The 16458-nt window shown below is 32.8% G+C and overlaps 1 protein-coding gene across 1 annotated transcript in view; it reads left to right on the plus strand.

Moving 5' to 3' along the window:
* Positions 1-16458, plus strand: part of DMD (dystrophin) — a 2117885-nt gene that overhangs the window by 563805 nt on the left and 1537622 nt on the right. Inside the window, 1 exon segment of the mRNA XM_074300855.1 lies at positions 5972-6122. Within this exon segment, the coding sequence (XP_074156956.1) occupies positions 5972-6122 (151 nt within the window).

Below are 16458 nucleotides of genomic sequence, written 5' to 3' on the forward strand. Positions count from 1 at the left end.
ATTATATCTACTACTACTATTATAGCTATTATTATATCTATTATATATATACATATATATTATATTATTTGAGGAAAACTGAACCAAATAGAGGTTAAATGATTTATCTGAGGTTAATCTAAAACATGTAATAGATTGAAATTGAAGTCAAATCTGCCTGACTCCAAGGCAGCAACTAATGAACACTAAGACACCATAAGGCAATATAATCTAGAAATGTCCAGGAAATGTTATAGAATGCTAATTTCAGACAAAAAAAAAGCAAGTGCTTGCTTCTCATTATAAAATCATTCTGTAGGAAGTTTTAAGTATTTAACTACCAAATATTACAAGGTTATATACAAGGAGATCACAATAATATATCAAAGTGAAAATTTATGTATTGCAGAGGTCTTACAGGGAAGCAGATCTTACTTTGTCCATCTGTCATGTTTTATTCTTGAAGTCAACTGAGATGTCTCTTGCCTAGACAGATTGTTAGATTAGTATCAACATTCCAGATTTCCTTATCTCAGACTCTTTATGACTAACAACAGGAAGATAGCTTACAGCTTTAAAATACACATGCCTAACAGGAAGTAAATAAGAAGAAACACTGTGCAATTATCATCAGTTGAGTCAAGTAAAAAGAATGCATCAAACAGAGAGCTCAAGAGAGAAGAGTGATGTTCAGTAGTTGGAAATTAATATTTAAACTATATGTTTGAAGCATATTATCAGCCTTGGCTCTTCCTGTTAGAGGCAATTAGATGTAGTGGGAAAGTGTCATTCTGTGAAACTGAGATAGGATCTAGTTGATTAGTGGATTGTCTCAAAGTGAGAAGGCAGTTTTTAACAGAGTAGAAGTTCTGGATAATTTTGTAAATAAAATTCTCAGATTTATGAACCATATATTTTATTTGTGACTGGGAATCCTCTCCAATTGTCTTCTATGTCATTCTTTTGAAATCAATGTATCCATGAAAGTTATTGGAAAAATGTGTGCTGATTTTGTGTGAAAGAATAGAAATCCATGGATAGACCACTTAACTACTAGACAAGAAGAATTTGATACATGTGACAGTTTACTATATAAGTCTTCTTGTTTGTTATTTCAGTATGTCATAAGGTCTTAAACTCCAATTTTTTTTCTTTTAAAATGGAGCAAAAAGTTCTGAAGCAGGCAAAGAATTGAGATCTATTTTCATAGGACCACATGGTATATGTGGTGAAAATGCCCCAGGCTTCTCCCCTTACATTCATGTCTTTCAGTGGAAAACATTAGTGAAAGAATGAAAGTGATCCACTAAGAAACATAGGAGATAAGTGGGTCTCTAGTCACCAGTGCTCTTTTGAATACCTCTACAAAAGAGTATTCAAAGTAAAAGAATATCATTCACCTTTCAGTCAGCTAACCAGAACTAGTTATCTTGCCATTTTCAGAGATCAAGGATACCTCTATTGTCTAAATATGTAAAAATAAAGGAAATAAGTTGCCCTGGGAAAATCCCAAGGTGGTTTTTTTTTCATTCTCCTTAATTGGCTGATGCTCCTCCTATATAGTCATCTACTGGAAAAACAAGAGTGGTTTAATAAAGCACTGAAGAATCTTCAATGTGGTGTTTGCTGCCCAATAACTTCTGGCAAGAAAAAAGATATACACACAACATTCATCATTCTAACCAAAACCTCTGATACTATCTGTTGTGAGGGACTGAAGAAGATCATGACAAAATGTGGTTGCCTAGAGAATTTTATTAATATGTATACCAGTTTCCAATGAGATAGCCAGATGATTAAAGGCCAAACATATTTGCCTAAAAGAGTATTTTACAGAGAACTCACCTAAGGCAGGTGCTCACATGATGGTTAGAAGAAGAGATACAAGGATACTTTCAAGGTCTCTCTGAAGAATTTTAATATTGAATGTAAGACTTGGGAGATGCTAGAACGGGATTATTCTGCATCAAAGAAGGTGATGCTGTGATCTGTGAGCAAAGCAAAATTACAATACTTCAAAAGAAATGTGTTAAGCATAGATTTAGAGATATCTCCCTCCCAAATGCTTATACAGACTATTTGTGCCTGATTTATGGTAGAGACTTCTAAGTATGCATTATTGGTCCTTTTCTAGAATGTGGACAAACAACAATAACAATTTGATTTTGGAGTAAGTTCTCCAGCCTCCCCTATAAGCAGAATTTGCAGGGGAGGATTCTGGGAAGATGGCCTGGCAGGTCAGAAAATTCAAAGCTCTTTAGATTTTCCTCCAAAATAAATAAATAAATAAATAAATAAATATATATATATATATATATATATATATGTATATTTCATATATATATATGTGCCTCAGAGCAAACATAGACTAATAAGACTTGGACCAGAACAAGGATCCTCCTGGGACAACTTGAGAAAATTAGAAGAAAGATTCCCCTAGGATTGGGTTTAACCATTGTAAAGAGTAAACTCCTTCAGGCTAGCTCCATAGAAACAGCAAACTGGGAGCTCAGGGGCTAGCTGGGTTTGAAGACAGCCTCAGCCTAAACCACAGGAATTCTTACTTAGAGACCATAAGGACAATCAGGGATTTGACTCTAGGAGGACTGAGGGAACCTCTGCTGATTAGGAATACTACACCCAAATGTGCTGCATAGACATGGCCCTGGGTGAAAAAAAACCAGCACAGCCAGTGATAGCAGAAGCAATGGGGCCCAAGAAGCTGCTGACTTTGCATACTTTAGGAAGATGGTTCTTGGTTTCAGATTCCAGATCAGAAGGGAGAGCTGAAGTGAAGCTAGAGGCATCATATCTGTCCCCTGCCTCTCTTTCCCCCCACATTACAGGTGGTTACATTAATAATTCTCATTTTTTTAATAAACAAAGAAGAAAGAACCCAACTCAAGAAATGTACTATGAGAATAGGGTAGATCATAGAATAGGGTAGAATTAGAATTTTTTGGTAGTTCATCTTCTGAGGACAGTGAAAAAAGCCTTTTCTACCCCAAAAAGTGATGGCTACCTGCTGAAAAAAAATATGGAGGAACTCAAAAAAAGTTTTCAAAAATCAAATGAGAGATTGAGAAATAACAAGAACAAGAATAGCAACAAGAACCATAACAAACAAATAAATAAATAATAACCATCCAAGAAAAAAAGATTATTAGAAAAAAAATCAACCAATTAGAAATGGAGATACAGATTCTTAAAGAAGAAACCAATTCTTTGAGAATTTTAATTGATCAAGGGGAAGCTAGTCAAGTTTTAAGAGTCCAAGAAATAACAATAACAACAAAAGAATGACAAAAGAACAAAGTGTGAAGCAAGAAAAACAGCAGATTTCAAGAAAAAATTGAGGAAAAAATATAAAAATAATTGGACTACCTCAAAAGTGTGAACAACAACAAAAAAAAAAAAAAAAAAAAAAACCTTGACACAATAATGTAAGAAATAATCAAGGAAAATTGTTCTGGAGTGATAGAACAAGAAGAGAAAATAAAAATAGAAAAAATTAACTGATTTTCATGTCAAAAGAGATCCTACATGGAAAACACATAGGAATATTATTGCTAAATTTTGAAATCCCCCAAATCAAAGAGAAAATTGTCCAAGAAACACAAAACAATTCAAATATGTTGGAATTAGAATTAGAATTTTACAGGATGTATCAGCAGTTACAATAAAATATTACAGGTTTTGGAATTTTATGAATACATACACACATACACATAAATAATTATATTGGTATAATTATATATAATATGTGTATGTAAGTATGAATGTATACTGACAATCAAAAGAATTAGGCCTGTGGCCAAAATATTATATCTGGCAAAACCAAATTTTGAGCCAAAAAAAAAGGACATTCAATGAGCTTGCAGATTTTCAGGACTTTGCCTCAACCAAAATTGAACTTATGAAAAAATTATTATATAAGAGTCAACATCAAAGATTATATTCAAGAAACTCAACAAGAACAAATTGTTTATGTTTATTATATGAAAACATGTCATATGTTTAAGATTGACATCAATAATTAGGTATCTCAAAGAAAATTGGGACAAATCTGAGGGTAATCAGATTGTAAAAAACTAAATTGTCTAGAAAAAGGTAAAAAAATAGTAATTAGGCTATATGAATAAGGTACAGCAGGAAAACTGAACCAAAGACATTAGAGGAGGAGGGAAAGGTGGTAGTTCTGAAAACATATCAAGATTGGATTACATAGGGAACAGCACACACACACACACACACACACACACACACGTATAACCTGAAGCTTATACCATCCTCCAAAATCCATAAAGAAATATGGGGGAAGGGAAAAGGATGAGATGTGGTATTGAAATAAAAAGAAAATTTGCATCACTCCAGTATTTTGAAACACTACAGGGGACTTTATTGCATTAAATATGTACAAGTTATTTTCATACTAGGTCCTTCATAAGAATTTGAATTTCTGGAGCTCTGTGTAGGAATTGTGTTTTTGAAAAGTTTCAGGTAAATCACTTTTTGTTAAATATCACAGAACAGGATCCAATTTAAATGAGTGGTCTAATCTCATAAAATTTATTAAACACCTACTATATGCTAGGTACTGGACTAAACTTTTGGAGATACATTAATTTAAGAAATATGATCCCTACCTTCAAGGAACTTAATCATTCTAGAAGGAGAAAGGTCATAAAAGGGATAGGGAGGAGGAAACTGGGATCCAAGCTTTGCCCTGTAGTTGAAAGCAGTCAAAACAGCAGCTGCGTTCTACAGTAGGTCAAAAAGTCCAATTTCTTTCCCCTTTTAAGAAAGGCATTGGGAGGATTTTAGTTCTCCATCTTCCAACCTTCCATACAAAAGGGAGAGGATGTCAATCAAGGCTTGAATTAATTGCATGATGATGATATTAGATGTAATGAATTTAATGAGAAGTACATTTTGTTCTACGAGGTTGAAACAAGGCAGAGCAGAAGCTGCAAAGTAGAATGCATTTACCCTGAGGTAAATTATTTTTACAAAGTAAATAATTGTTTTTCAAATGTGAATTATCATAGGCTATTTTGTTGCATTTTTAAAATTTGGAATTTAGTTTTTCTTTAAATAGAGCACACTTGCATTCCAAATTTTGTGAAAGTTTTTCATCCTAAAGTCTATAAGACTGAGCTAGTCAGGAAAAAAAAAAGATAAGCATGTTCTCATAGGTCTATAATTTTATTCAAGGTATTTAACTCAAGGTTTTGTAAGTTTTCTCCAATACTGTAGATTACACTCATCAACTCATCTGTAATTTAGAATCTTAGGGAATTGTCTGTGAAAAAAAGTTATGTTTCCTCCAATCATACAATTGGTGTCTCAGGCAAGATTTGAACACAGTACTTTTTATAATACAAAGCTAGCCCTCTCTCCACTACATCATATTGTTTATCTAGAGAGAAAAAAATGTGAACACATATATAAAAATATAATTACATACACACACCATATATATTTATATATAATATATTATTATATTTTTATATCTTATGGTACATGTTTAGATTATGTAATCAATATTATATGTGAATATATATATATATATATACATATACATATGTGTGTTTGCTTTTATAATAGCTAACCACTGAGTCTATTTGTAAAAGCAGATGTTTAAGGTAGTTACTTCTAGTGGCATCAGAACAGAAATAAGTTATTTAACATATTCAAAAGGAATGAATATTGTGATAATGTGTAATTATTACTATCAAAGAAAGTCATTTCACATGAGTACATATAAGTAATCATCTCACTATTGTAGGGCACCATTCTTTCCCCCTTCATATCTTTAGGAGTAGGACCTAGGTTTACTGATTATTAATTATTCTGATTACTTTAGATAATTTATATGATTCTGAAATAAAAATGTGTAAAAAAACTATTATTTTCATCATGCTATAATATTAATATGAACAATCAAATCTTATTTAGCTAAGATGACAATTTACTTGTTTTCATTTTTCAGTTTACATAAAGTTTTAATGGAACTTCAGAATCATCAATTAACACATTTAACTACCTGGTTGTCAGAAACTGAAGCCAGGACAAAGAAAATGGAGGCAGAGCCTTTGGGTCCTGATCTTGAAGACCTAAAACGCCAAATCCAACAACATAAGGTAAAATATAAATGTTATGCCATTTACTTTCTTTTTGGAATGTATAAATATGCTTGTCTATATAAACCTAAGTATATTGCATACTTATAAAAATAATTCAGCAAGCTTTCTGTTTAGAATATTTTTTTAAATTTTATAAGTTGATGATTTCAATTTTCCTTTAAGTAATATTAGAATGGGAGCAGAATTCAATAATATCAGAGTCCAAACATATTACCATAGTAAAACAATTGGAATATGGAATTTATTTAAATTTCCTGACTTACCTGGAAGAAATGTTCTATAGAAATTAGATTGCAATTCAATTTCTATGTTATTGAGATTTCTTTATATTTTTTTCTTAAATTCTTAATATTGAAAAGTTTAAAACCTCATTTAAACTGCAAGCAAAACATGCAATTATAATAGAATTTTGCTACAAAATGCAGCATCTTTGGATTTTATTATTCCCATATTATACTTCTTTTGGCTCAGTGTTCATTTGCTATTATGAACTTTGTAGCCAACAAGCATTTTTAGGCATTTGGAATGACCTTGATAACTTCACTATTCGTCATGGATTAAGCATGGAATAATTTATGCATAGTAAACTGTTCAAAGTATTTCATAGCTTTGTTAGTAACTAAGATGTAGTCTTTGGGAGAGAACCATGAATTCATGGGAGTACATACAGGAATATGTATTTATGTGTTTGTAAATATATAGATTATGTGAGCATATTATACATATATTTATACATGTATGTATATATACATACTACATCAGTATATGTGTATGTATATATATATATATATATATATATATATATGTATACATAGTATCTAAGAGACATATATGGATAGTAATAGGAGAAGTTTCATTGTAATTACAGGGTGTCGATTTTTGGTCTGTTTCCTTACTACTACTTAGTGGCAGGAGACCTAGCCCTCAGACCTAACCTTCCTCACTTTTCTTCTTTATAGTTTTTCCTTCTATCTGGATTTTCCACCACAGCTCCACAATGATTGCTGTTAAAAGCTATACTGAGGGCTGAAGACCTTGAGATTTCACAGTTCTTCAATTGCTCAAGCCAAAGGGTTTTTTCCTTATGCATTGAACCCCATATTCTTTGATCATGTAAATGGGACTAAACCCTGCTAGTTTTGCAATCACAACAGAACATATATATCAAGGCCAGCACTAGCCAAGAGAAGCAGCCCTATTACCCTAAACCTAGCAAACATTGACAAGACTGCCTTTTTCTATCCTTCATGTTAGGCAGCTATGAGCCATTAACTAACAAATTTTTAGCCAAAGCAAGTAATACAAAATGTATCTTCAGACCAACTTTTTGAAAGATTCACTTGAGGAAGCAGAGAGACTTTGATTAGGTAAAGAGTTCATCTGGGGTTCTAGTTACTAAAGAAAGGAAGCATTTTATCTAATACCATCCTATTTTAATTAATTATTCTTTCTTAGAGGAAAGCTCAGTTAATATTCCCTTGTAGTAGGACTGCGATCACTATCAGTGCCACGTCAATTTCAGTATGTTACAACAAGCTCCATGTCTTTTTTTTCCCCATTATAACTATGCAAACACAGATAATCATTTTAAGTATTCTAACTTTAAGTAGCATACTTAATATCTTTCCCAAAGATAACAATTTTCTAAATGGCAGACATTTCAACTGTCTTTCAATGTGAATCTTGAACTTCCTGCTCTTGTATAGATGGTTCATTATGTACAAGACCTTTATGTCTACCAAAGAGAACTAGCTGTCTCCTCTTTTTTTTCCTTTAAAATATGAGCAGATGATCTTGCTACTTTTGAAACCATCTATGCAGATTTAGCATGCATGGCCATAGTTGTTATGAAAGAGTAAAGCATACAAGATAAAAATGACAGGCATCTAATGAAATGCATTGTCATTTTTGTACTACATAGTAATTAATCATAAATGGTAAACTGTTCTTGAAAATAATTATAATTGGTATTTTTCTACATGGCTAAACATAGAATTTGTAGGGTCAGCTAGAAAGGGAAGGGGCAATTAGGTTGAAGAGGAAGTTATTGTGAGACTCATTAGAAAGCATATGAGGCAAAGGTGTTCTAGGAATCCCTGATAGACAAGTATATCTGATACATTATAGGTTTTTCAGTAGATGTGGCAGAGTAAATTCTGGAATCCCAAAGCACCCTATACTTAAAATCTAACCATCCCCTTTGCATTGAAATCTTAATTGGCAAGCAAAAATAAATGAATGAATGAATGAATGAATAAGGGAACAAGCCAGTGAATGAATGAATACTGAGCAGAAGCTGCCCTTTTCTCCACAAAGGAAATTATTGCTAGATGAAAAGACTATGGAAAGGTCCAATCATTTCCAACATGGAAGCAGACAAATGGAGGAAATCAGAATGGGAGAACAAATTTTCTACATTCCTCTAGGACAGATACGTCATTATTTAAAAAAAAAAAATCTAAATTTCACCCACTTGCAAGCAAGTTGTTTAAACCCAGTTAATATTAGGAAACACATTTTAAAAGTGAAAATGCTACCAAGTAGAGAGCAGGAAAAAGGAAATTGATGGTAAGTTGTTATGGTAGATATGGGTGAAATAATTAATAGAATTCTTAGTCACATTTAAAAGTAAAAGATGTTAATTTCTCAGAAGTACCTCAACACAGATGACTCTTTTTTTTTAACTTTGCTGTATTTGATAAAACCAAAAATGATAAATGCACTATCCTTTTTTAAGTGCAAATGTTCAGAATGAAGTATTATTTAAACCCTCATGATTCATATACAATTTCCCCCCTAAAGAATAGGCAGGATATAGTAGATGGATGAAATAGAGAACTTTCACAGTTTTGACAATAAAAATATGAGCATGTCACTGAAGTCTTTAGAATAGCATTCCCTTCTCTGGGCATCCATATTTGTTTCAGGTAATATAATATTTGAGCCATTTAACATTGTGAAGGCATATATCAAATCTCGGGGTCACCTCTAGCTTTTTTATTGAAACCAATGCTGACAAAAAAAGCAAGAAAAGAATATGATCCTCATGCATGCTGGATTAAAATTCTACTCATGCTGTAAAGTTCTCTCCTATATAGTAATTGGAGGTCAAGATAAAAATGTTTGCAAATATTTCAAGTGCTGCATGAATATTACAAGTAGAAATCCATATATTTTGTGACAGCACCCTTTTCTATCTTTATTTCAATAATATTTTATGTGACCAACTGAAATTTCAACTACTTTGAAATATCTTGAAGATGTCTCATTGCTCTCAAATCGGTAATCAAGTTACCTTATGCAATTGATGCCATATTGGTAGTGATATTAAATTCACCAAATCCTTTATGTCTTATGTATTTTTAAAAATTTCAATTTGTAGAAAAATTTGGCAGTGATCACTCATTTTTCATTACTTTTACTTTTGGGGGGAAAACTGAGTTTTTATATTAAGGCAAGGAGACTCGAGAATGATTACCTCTGGGAAGCTGAGCAGATTGAGCTCTCATTTTTGTTGTGGAATGTGTCAGATAGAAGTCAGGCTTGTAATTTCAGTCCTGAGAGAGCAATTTTTATTAGTATGGTTTGGAAATTGATAAGGAACTAGAGAATTTCTTATGAAGTAGTGGCAATCACTCATGAGGATTTAGAAACTGAAGTGGAATTGAGATGTCATTAATGGACAGAAAGTGAATTGGGGACTCCTTGAAAAGGAAGCCTCCTTTCACATGGCACAGGAAGAATAAGATGGAGCTTAAAGCTTCTGTTTACGATCAAGGCATTCAATTCTTTGGGGAAATGGTTGTATTCTGTCATAGCATAGCTAGTCCAGTGTTAACTTTAACAAAGTATCTCTGTGGTTTGGGAGAAGTTATTAAATCATTCTGGACCTCAATTTCTTCATCTAGAAAATGTGGCTGTTGGACTGACATTTCCAAGTTCCCTTATAGGTCTGGTGTTCTGTGATTTTCATTCCTTACTTTAAATTTCAGAAAAATGGCTATGTTTGAATACAACCAGTGCATTATGTCCCTAAGAAACATTCAATAAACACCATAGTCTTGCAAATTTTAGCTACATAATCTATGAGCTTCTTTCTAAATCTAGTATAATCAGAGACATGAGTTGCCAAGAATACCTGGAAATACTTATCTTGGAGCAATTAAAAAAAATAATTGTCATCTACTTGAGATGACTTAAATAGAAACCAATTTAATGTAAAACAATTATGTCACCAAAAATTCAGATGTAAACTAGTGTCATGATTATTAAATATTACTAATAATGTTGAGGGAGTTGATTGAACAAGTACATTCATCAAGGAAATGTTCAATTGTCCATAAAGTCCCCACGTGGAAAATTGGCTCAGGATTTGTAATAAATATATGTAATCTGTAGTAAATATATGGGGAGAGGCTCCCACATAAAAAGAATATGTTCAAAGAAATGAATATATTCTGGTACAGAATTTTTTTTTTTTTTTTTGAGACTGGGGTTAAGTGACTTGCCCAGGGTCACACAGCTAGGAAGTGTTAAGTGTCTGAGACCAGATTTGAACTCGGGTCCTCCTGAATTCAGGGCTGGTGCTCTATCCACTGCGCCACCTAGCTTCCCCCAGCATTTAAAATAATAATAATAATAACAGTTACAACAATAGCACTTATATAACTTTAAGCTTTACAAAGCATTTGAGAAATAGTTCATTTGATACTTCCAACAACTTTAAGCTTTAGTTACAGAAGTCAATTGATTTGCAAACTTAGTCATATCTAGAAAGTATCTGAAGCTGAGTTCAAACTCAAGTTTTCCTAAATCTGTGATTAGGATGATATCTATCATGGCACTAATATTACTGAATAGGTTTAGAAGAAGAGACCCACATATATGCATTGATTAAATAGAATACCTTACAGTCATGTTTAAAATATGCAAAGTAAAGATAGATTCTACTCTTTTCCTCAGTCTTAACTGATATTTGTCTGAAGGACTTATCTCTATTATGGACTCTAGAAGTCAGTTTTCTAGCTACATTAGTAATCTCACTATAAACTCAGCAACTTGAAAAAAGTTGGACTTTCTTTGGTTTAGGAGTACTATCTTAGTGTATCACATTTTTATGATGTCCACTTGAACCCAATTGCCTTCCCCTTCTCTCTCCCTCAAAGTAAGACTAGAGCAGATATTTTTTCTCTTTCTCTATCCTGACTCAAGCCTTTATCCAGATTCTATCCATCATTCAAAAAATGGAGATTAGTAGTCACCTGGTTTTCTTTTAGCAACAACGACAATAACAGCTAATATTTTATATCATTTGAAGGTTTGCAGAGCACTTTATATCTCTTACCTGATACCTCACAACAAATCTGAAAGGTAAATGTAATTATCTCCATCTAATAAGTGAAGAAAAAAAAAAAAGCAGACACAGGTTAAATGATTTGCCCACAATCACACAAGTAATAAACATCTGAGTCTAAATTTGAACTCAGGTCTTCTTATCTTCCAAAGCAGTCTGTATTCAATGCCATATGATGTTTTTATATAATTAGGAATAAAATGATACTAACAAAATGATAGTAAGTAAAGGGAAAAGGAGCCATATTTTTATATAGGAGAACTGTGGAAAAGGAAATGGCTTCTCCTACTTTTAATCCATTCCCTTTCATGTTAAGGAGAGACAGAATACAAAGGAGTCAAATAGTTAATAAAAGTTGCCCCCATTTGCATCACAGATGCAGAAGAATCAGGAGATGCCTCAGAGGATCAGTTGTATCACATTACTTAATCACAAATGCTGTCCTCTGGGTTTTCCCTAGCACTCTGTTTCTGCCCACTCCACACATCAGTAGCACAAGCAACACTAGCAGTGTCAACCTATCAGAGATTCTGAAGGAAAGGCCAAGGAAACATGAATTGAAGACTTGGTTCAGTGCTTGACATTTGGCTGCTTACATGGACCCAAGAAGTAAAACAACTCTTGAATTCTCCTCCCTTCTCTAGTCTCCTTGAAAATTTCAAACATAATCTCAAAAGTCTATATTCACAAACATCACTGACTGATGAACTCTGGGATAGTTTCTTTTTGAGTTTCTAATACCCATATTAGAACTATAGAAATATGGAGAGAGGAGTCACAGGGTAACTAATTATCTTCCTCCCCTTGACAGGTCACAAAGAATATGAGAATTTTCTCACTGCCACCTAGTTCTTTTGAAATAATTAATGTTATTATTTCTACGGAAGCTTAATGAATGATTGATGATCATGATAAAGGAAAAAGAAAGAGCCAAAAGACATATTTATTGAAAAAATATATAAGCCATGTGTTAATTGCCTTGTCTGTGCCAGGTCTATCACTCATATGGTCCTATCAATGTATGCAATTTTTGGCTTAAAACTCTAAAATGGTTCAGAATAGTTTTCTTTAAAAGTAGATACAATTAAATGGGAAGATCAATTAAATTTACAAAGGAATATACTGGTAACTTTCTTTAGTTTCTGCTAATCTCTCTTTTAGCCTATTCCAGGCTGAAGCAATTCTTCCTAATATTTCTGATTTTATTTTCCCCTTCCTTCTTCTCTCCTAAGCCATTATAGATAATTTAAAATAGCATTCAGTCATGGGTTAGTAACCAAGTCATGTTATTGTTTCCAGTAGAAGCTATAAGAAAGATCTGTCTAATAACATTAAATAAATTATTTTCTATGAAATGGTATTCAGACATTTTTTCTATATTACTGTAATTTTAAGGGAAAAAATCAAGGCTGAAAACTACACAGGAGTTCTGTACTAATAGAGATACAGAAATGTTTATAATATTAGAGCTTCATGCCCTGGTTGCCAGGTTGCCACAACCTTGACCACAGGCATATCTGAAAAGATAGGAAAGATCTAAAAAGTGTTGCCAAGGACACAGGGCTATCTAACGTTGTATCACCATCTTTATCACACTGCTAAACTCCTTAACTAAGAGGTTATTTAGCTTGCAGCATAGCACAATTCACAATAATTTCTAAAGGATATAAACAACAAATATAGGGTAACAGACAAAACAGTAAAAATCATTCTGGCACAAATAGTACTCAAGGAATAAAAGAGTTCAGTTGTTTTTCATTTGTGTCCAACTCTTGTGACCTCACTTGGGGTTTTCCTGGAAAAGATATTGGAGTAAACCACTATTTCTATTTCTTTTTCTAATTATTTTACAGATGAGGAGACTGGAGAAAATAGGATTAAATGACTTTCCAGAGTCACACAGCTAGTAAATTTCTGGTCAAATTTGAATTTAGGAAGATGAACCTCATTCTATGTCTGATACTCTATCCACTGAGCCATCTAGTTGCCCATTATAAGAAAAATTATTTGTTAAATTTGAATCATTATATAAATGTTAACCATATTTATTCCAGGGCAATTAAGTCAAGTAGAGGATAGAATGCCAGGTCTAGAGTCAGAAAGATTCATCTTCCCTCTGAGTTCAAATCTGGCCTCCGAGATTTACTAGCTATGTGACTCTGGACAAGTTTCTTAACCCTGTTTGCCTTAGTTTCTTCATCTGTAAAATAAGATGGAGAAGAAAATGGCAAACACTCCAGTATTGCCAAGTGTTGAACATGAATGAAAAACTGAATAATGATAATCCTAACACTCTCCATGAAATAGATAGTCTAAATAAAATTATTCCTATTTTACTGATAAGAAATATGAGATTCAGAGTGATTTGCCAAATATAATATAGCAAGTAAGTCTTGAAACTGAGATTTGAGTGCATTTTTTTGCCTAATTCTTGATTCTTTTTACTAAGACATATCCCTTCTCAAACTTTGCTTTGCTTTGGGAAGGACTCATCCTGAAACCTTTTATTTTTTTTTCTCCCCCCAGTAATGCAATCAACTTTACTGCCATAATATAAAGGCCCTTTTAGGAACACCTGCCTGGAACACTGGACTACATTTATTTTCTACTTTCATTCAGCCTCAATAGGAGTAAGGCAATTACTCTCATGAGGGCAGTTGTAAGCATCTGCTATCAAAGTTCTCCCACATTTTGCTTGCCTTGCCTCCCTGATCATGCTAACATATGGTACACATAAAATTGTCAGCAAGATACAAAATGCGTGAAAGGGGACTTCCAGCTAAATTGGATTTCCCCAAATGGACCAATGGTCCCAAGTGTTCTGTTATAGCTCCCAGGTCCATTGCACGACCATTGCAGGGTTAAATCATTGTTATTATTTAAAAAAAAAAACCTGTCCCTCCTTGTAATTATTCTCCATGACTGAACAAAAAATATCAATGTCAGTAAGAGACTATAGTATAGAAATTCAATTAAGCAAATATTTATTATATGTCTTTAATGTCTACAACCCAATATATCTCCTTAAAGAGTGACACCGTAGAGTATGTTACATAAGCCATGTTCCCATGAACTTTGTACTTTGGAGAACATAAGATTTGATTCTAAAGCAATAAGAATAATAGATGAAAAAAAAGATGCAGTGAATATATTCAGATTTTATTCCAGTGTCTAAATATGCCATGAATGAGCTTGGCTTCTTGAAGGCCAGAAAAATTCATGTTTAAGCAGGTCATACCAAATTGAAAAGTAAGGCCTTAGCAAGAGACTGTTTGCTACCTGATGGCAAGCATAACTAAGTTGTTATAGACTGATCTCCAGGCTTATTAGTAAGGGATGATCCAATGCTATTGCTAAAATAAAATGAAATAAAAATTAAAATTTACTAATAAAAAAGTTTTAATGGGGTTAGCTAGGTAGTGTAGTGGATAGAGGGCTAGCCCTGAAGTCAGGAGAACCTGACACTTAACACTTCCTAACTGTGTGACCTCGGGCAAGTCACTTAACCCTAATTGCCTCAGCAAAACATAAAATTAAATTTAATTAAAAAAAAATAAAAGGTTCAATGGATTTATTTAAAATTTACCAATCTTCAACTTTATTTTAGAGTTACAAAATTTCTTTTTAAATTTAACTATCCTTAGTGATGCATTTTTCTTTATGACCATTTTAATTTCAAGAATGACAAGGAAGGGAAAAACGAGGGAAATGGAATCATTGACTCAGTCCTTTCTTTTGAATTCTTTCTTTTGTTTATTTTTTGACTAGAACATGCAATATCATAATTTAAATGAATCATTTAACTATAAAACAATGTAAAGTATATTTTAAGTGAATTGTTCACAAAAGATGAATTAAAAATATGAAAAATGGATTTAAAAACATATATAACTTTTCCTCAGAAAATAAATATTCACATGCTAAAAGATAACAAAACTTCAATGGTTCATCACGAATATAAGTTGATAAAAGGTCCTGTAGATTCTAAATAATTACTAAAGAGTTTGTTGTCATTATATAAATTTGGTGACTGATTATTTCAAATATATAAGTTATAATTTATAATGTTGTTCTCAGTCAGACTCTTGCTTAGGGGCAGGTAGATGGCATAATGGCATCAGTCTTGGAGTCAGGTAGATGAGTTCAGATACAACCTCAGACACTTGAAACTTGCTAGATATGTGATTCTGGGAAAGTTACTTAATCACAATTGCCTAAAAAACAATCCCCCCCCCCAAAAAAAAAAAAAGACGACAGCAACTCTTGCTGGTTCCTGGTCCAGCAGAATCTATAACATGCATTGCCATTTAAGACTTTTTATCATTGTTTCCTTGAACCCAGAGACTGAAATAGATCGGGGTGAGGAGCTAGCATGGTTTTCATTTAGCTTATTCACCAAGCTGTGGCAAAGCACATAATGCTTTGTTTTTGTTCTTTTTATCTCTAATACCAATCACAGTGTTTTGAACATTGTATATATAAAAATAAATGATTAGGAAATGGAATTGAATACATCATCAACAAAATCATTTATGGCCATTTCTTTACATGAGGCACTTAGCTGCAGAAATGAATAAGGAAGTAATGCATGCTATCAAGGAGCTTACAATCTAGAATCACAGATAGAATTTTTATGCAAATGAATTTAATATAAAATATAAATAAGTGCATAAAAAGAAGTACAGGTTGCCTAGAGAGTTCCAAAAAGGAACTGTCCATAGAGGTTAAAGAAAATTTCAAGTAAGAAATCATATTTATTAGCCTTAGGATCTGGTAGAGTGTTGAACCCTAGGGAAGGGAATAATATCCCAAGTAGAAGAACAATGTGTCTATGAGGATCATTTACATAAAATGGTAAAATTACCTGCCAACTGATGCAAGAGGAACAGTAGATATCTCTCTCCCTTTCCTCTGTTGCCAGTCTTTTCCAGACATTTCCTTTTTTTCCCACTGAAGATGAATTATTCCCTAGTCAGCTGT

The sequence above is a fragment of the Sminthopsis crassicaudata genome, chromosome 3 (genome assembly GCF_048593235.1).
Source record: "Sminthopsis crassicaudata isolate SCR6 chromosome 3, ASM4859323v1, whole genome shotgun sequence".
In the NCBI taxonomy this organism is placed as follows: Eukaryota; Metazoa; Chordata; class Mammalia; order Dasyuromorphia; family Dasyuridae; genus Sminthopsis; species Sminthopsis crassicaudata.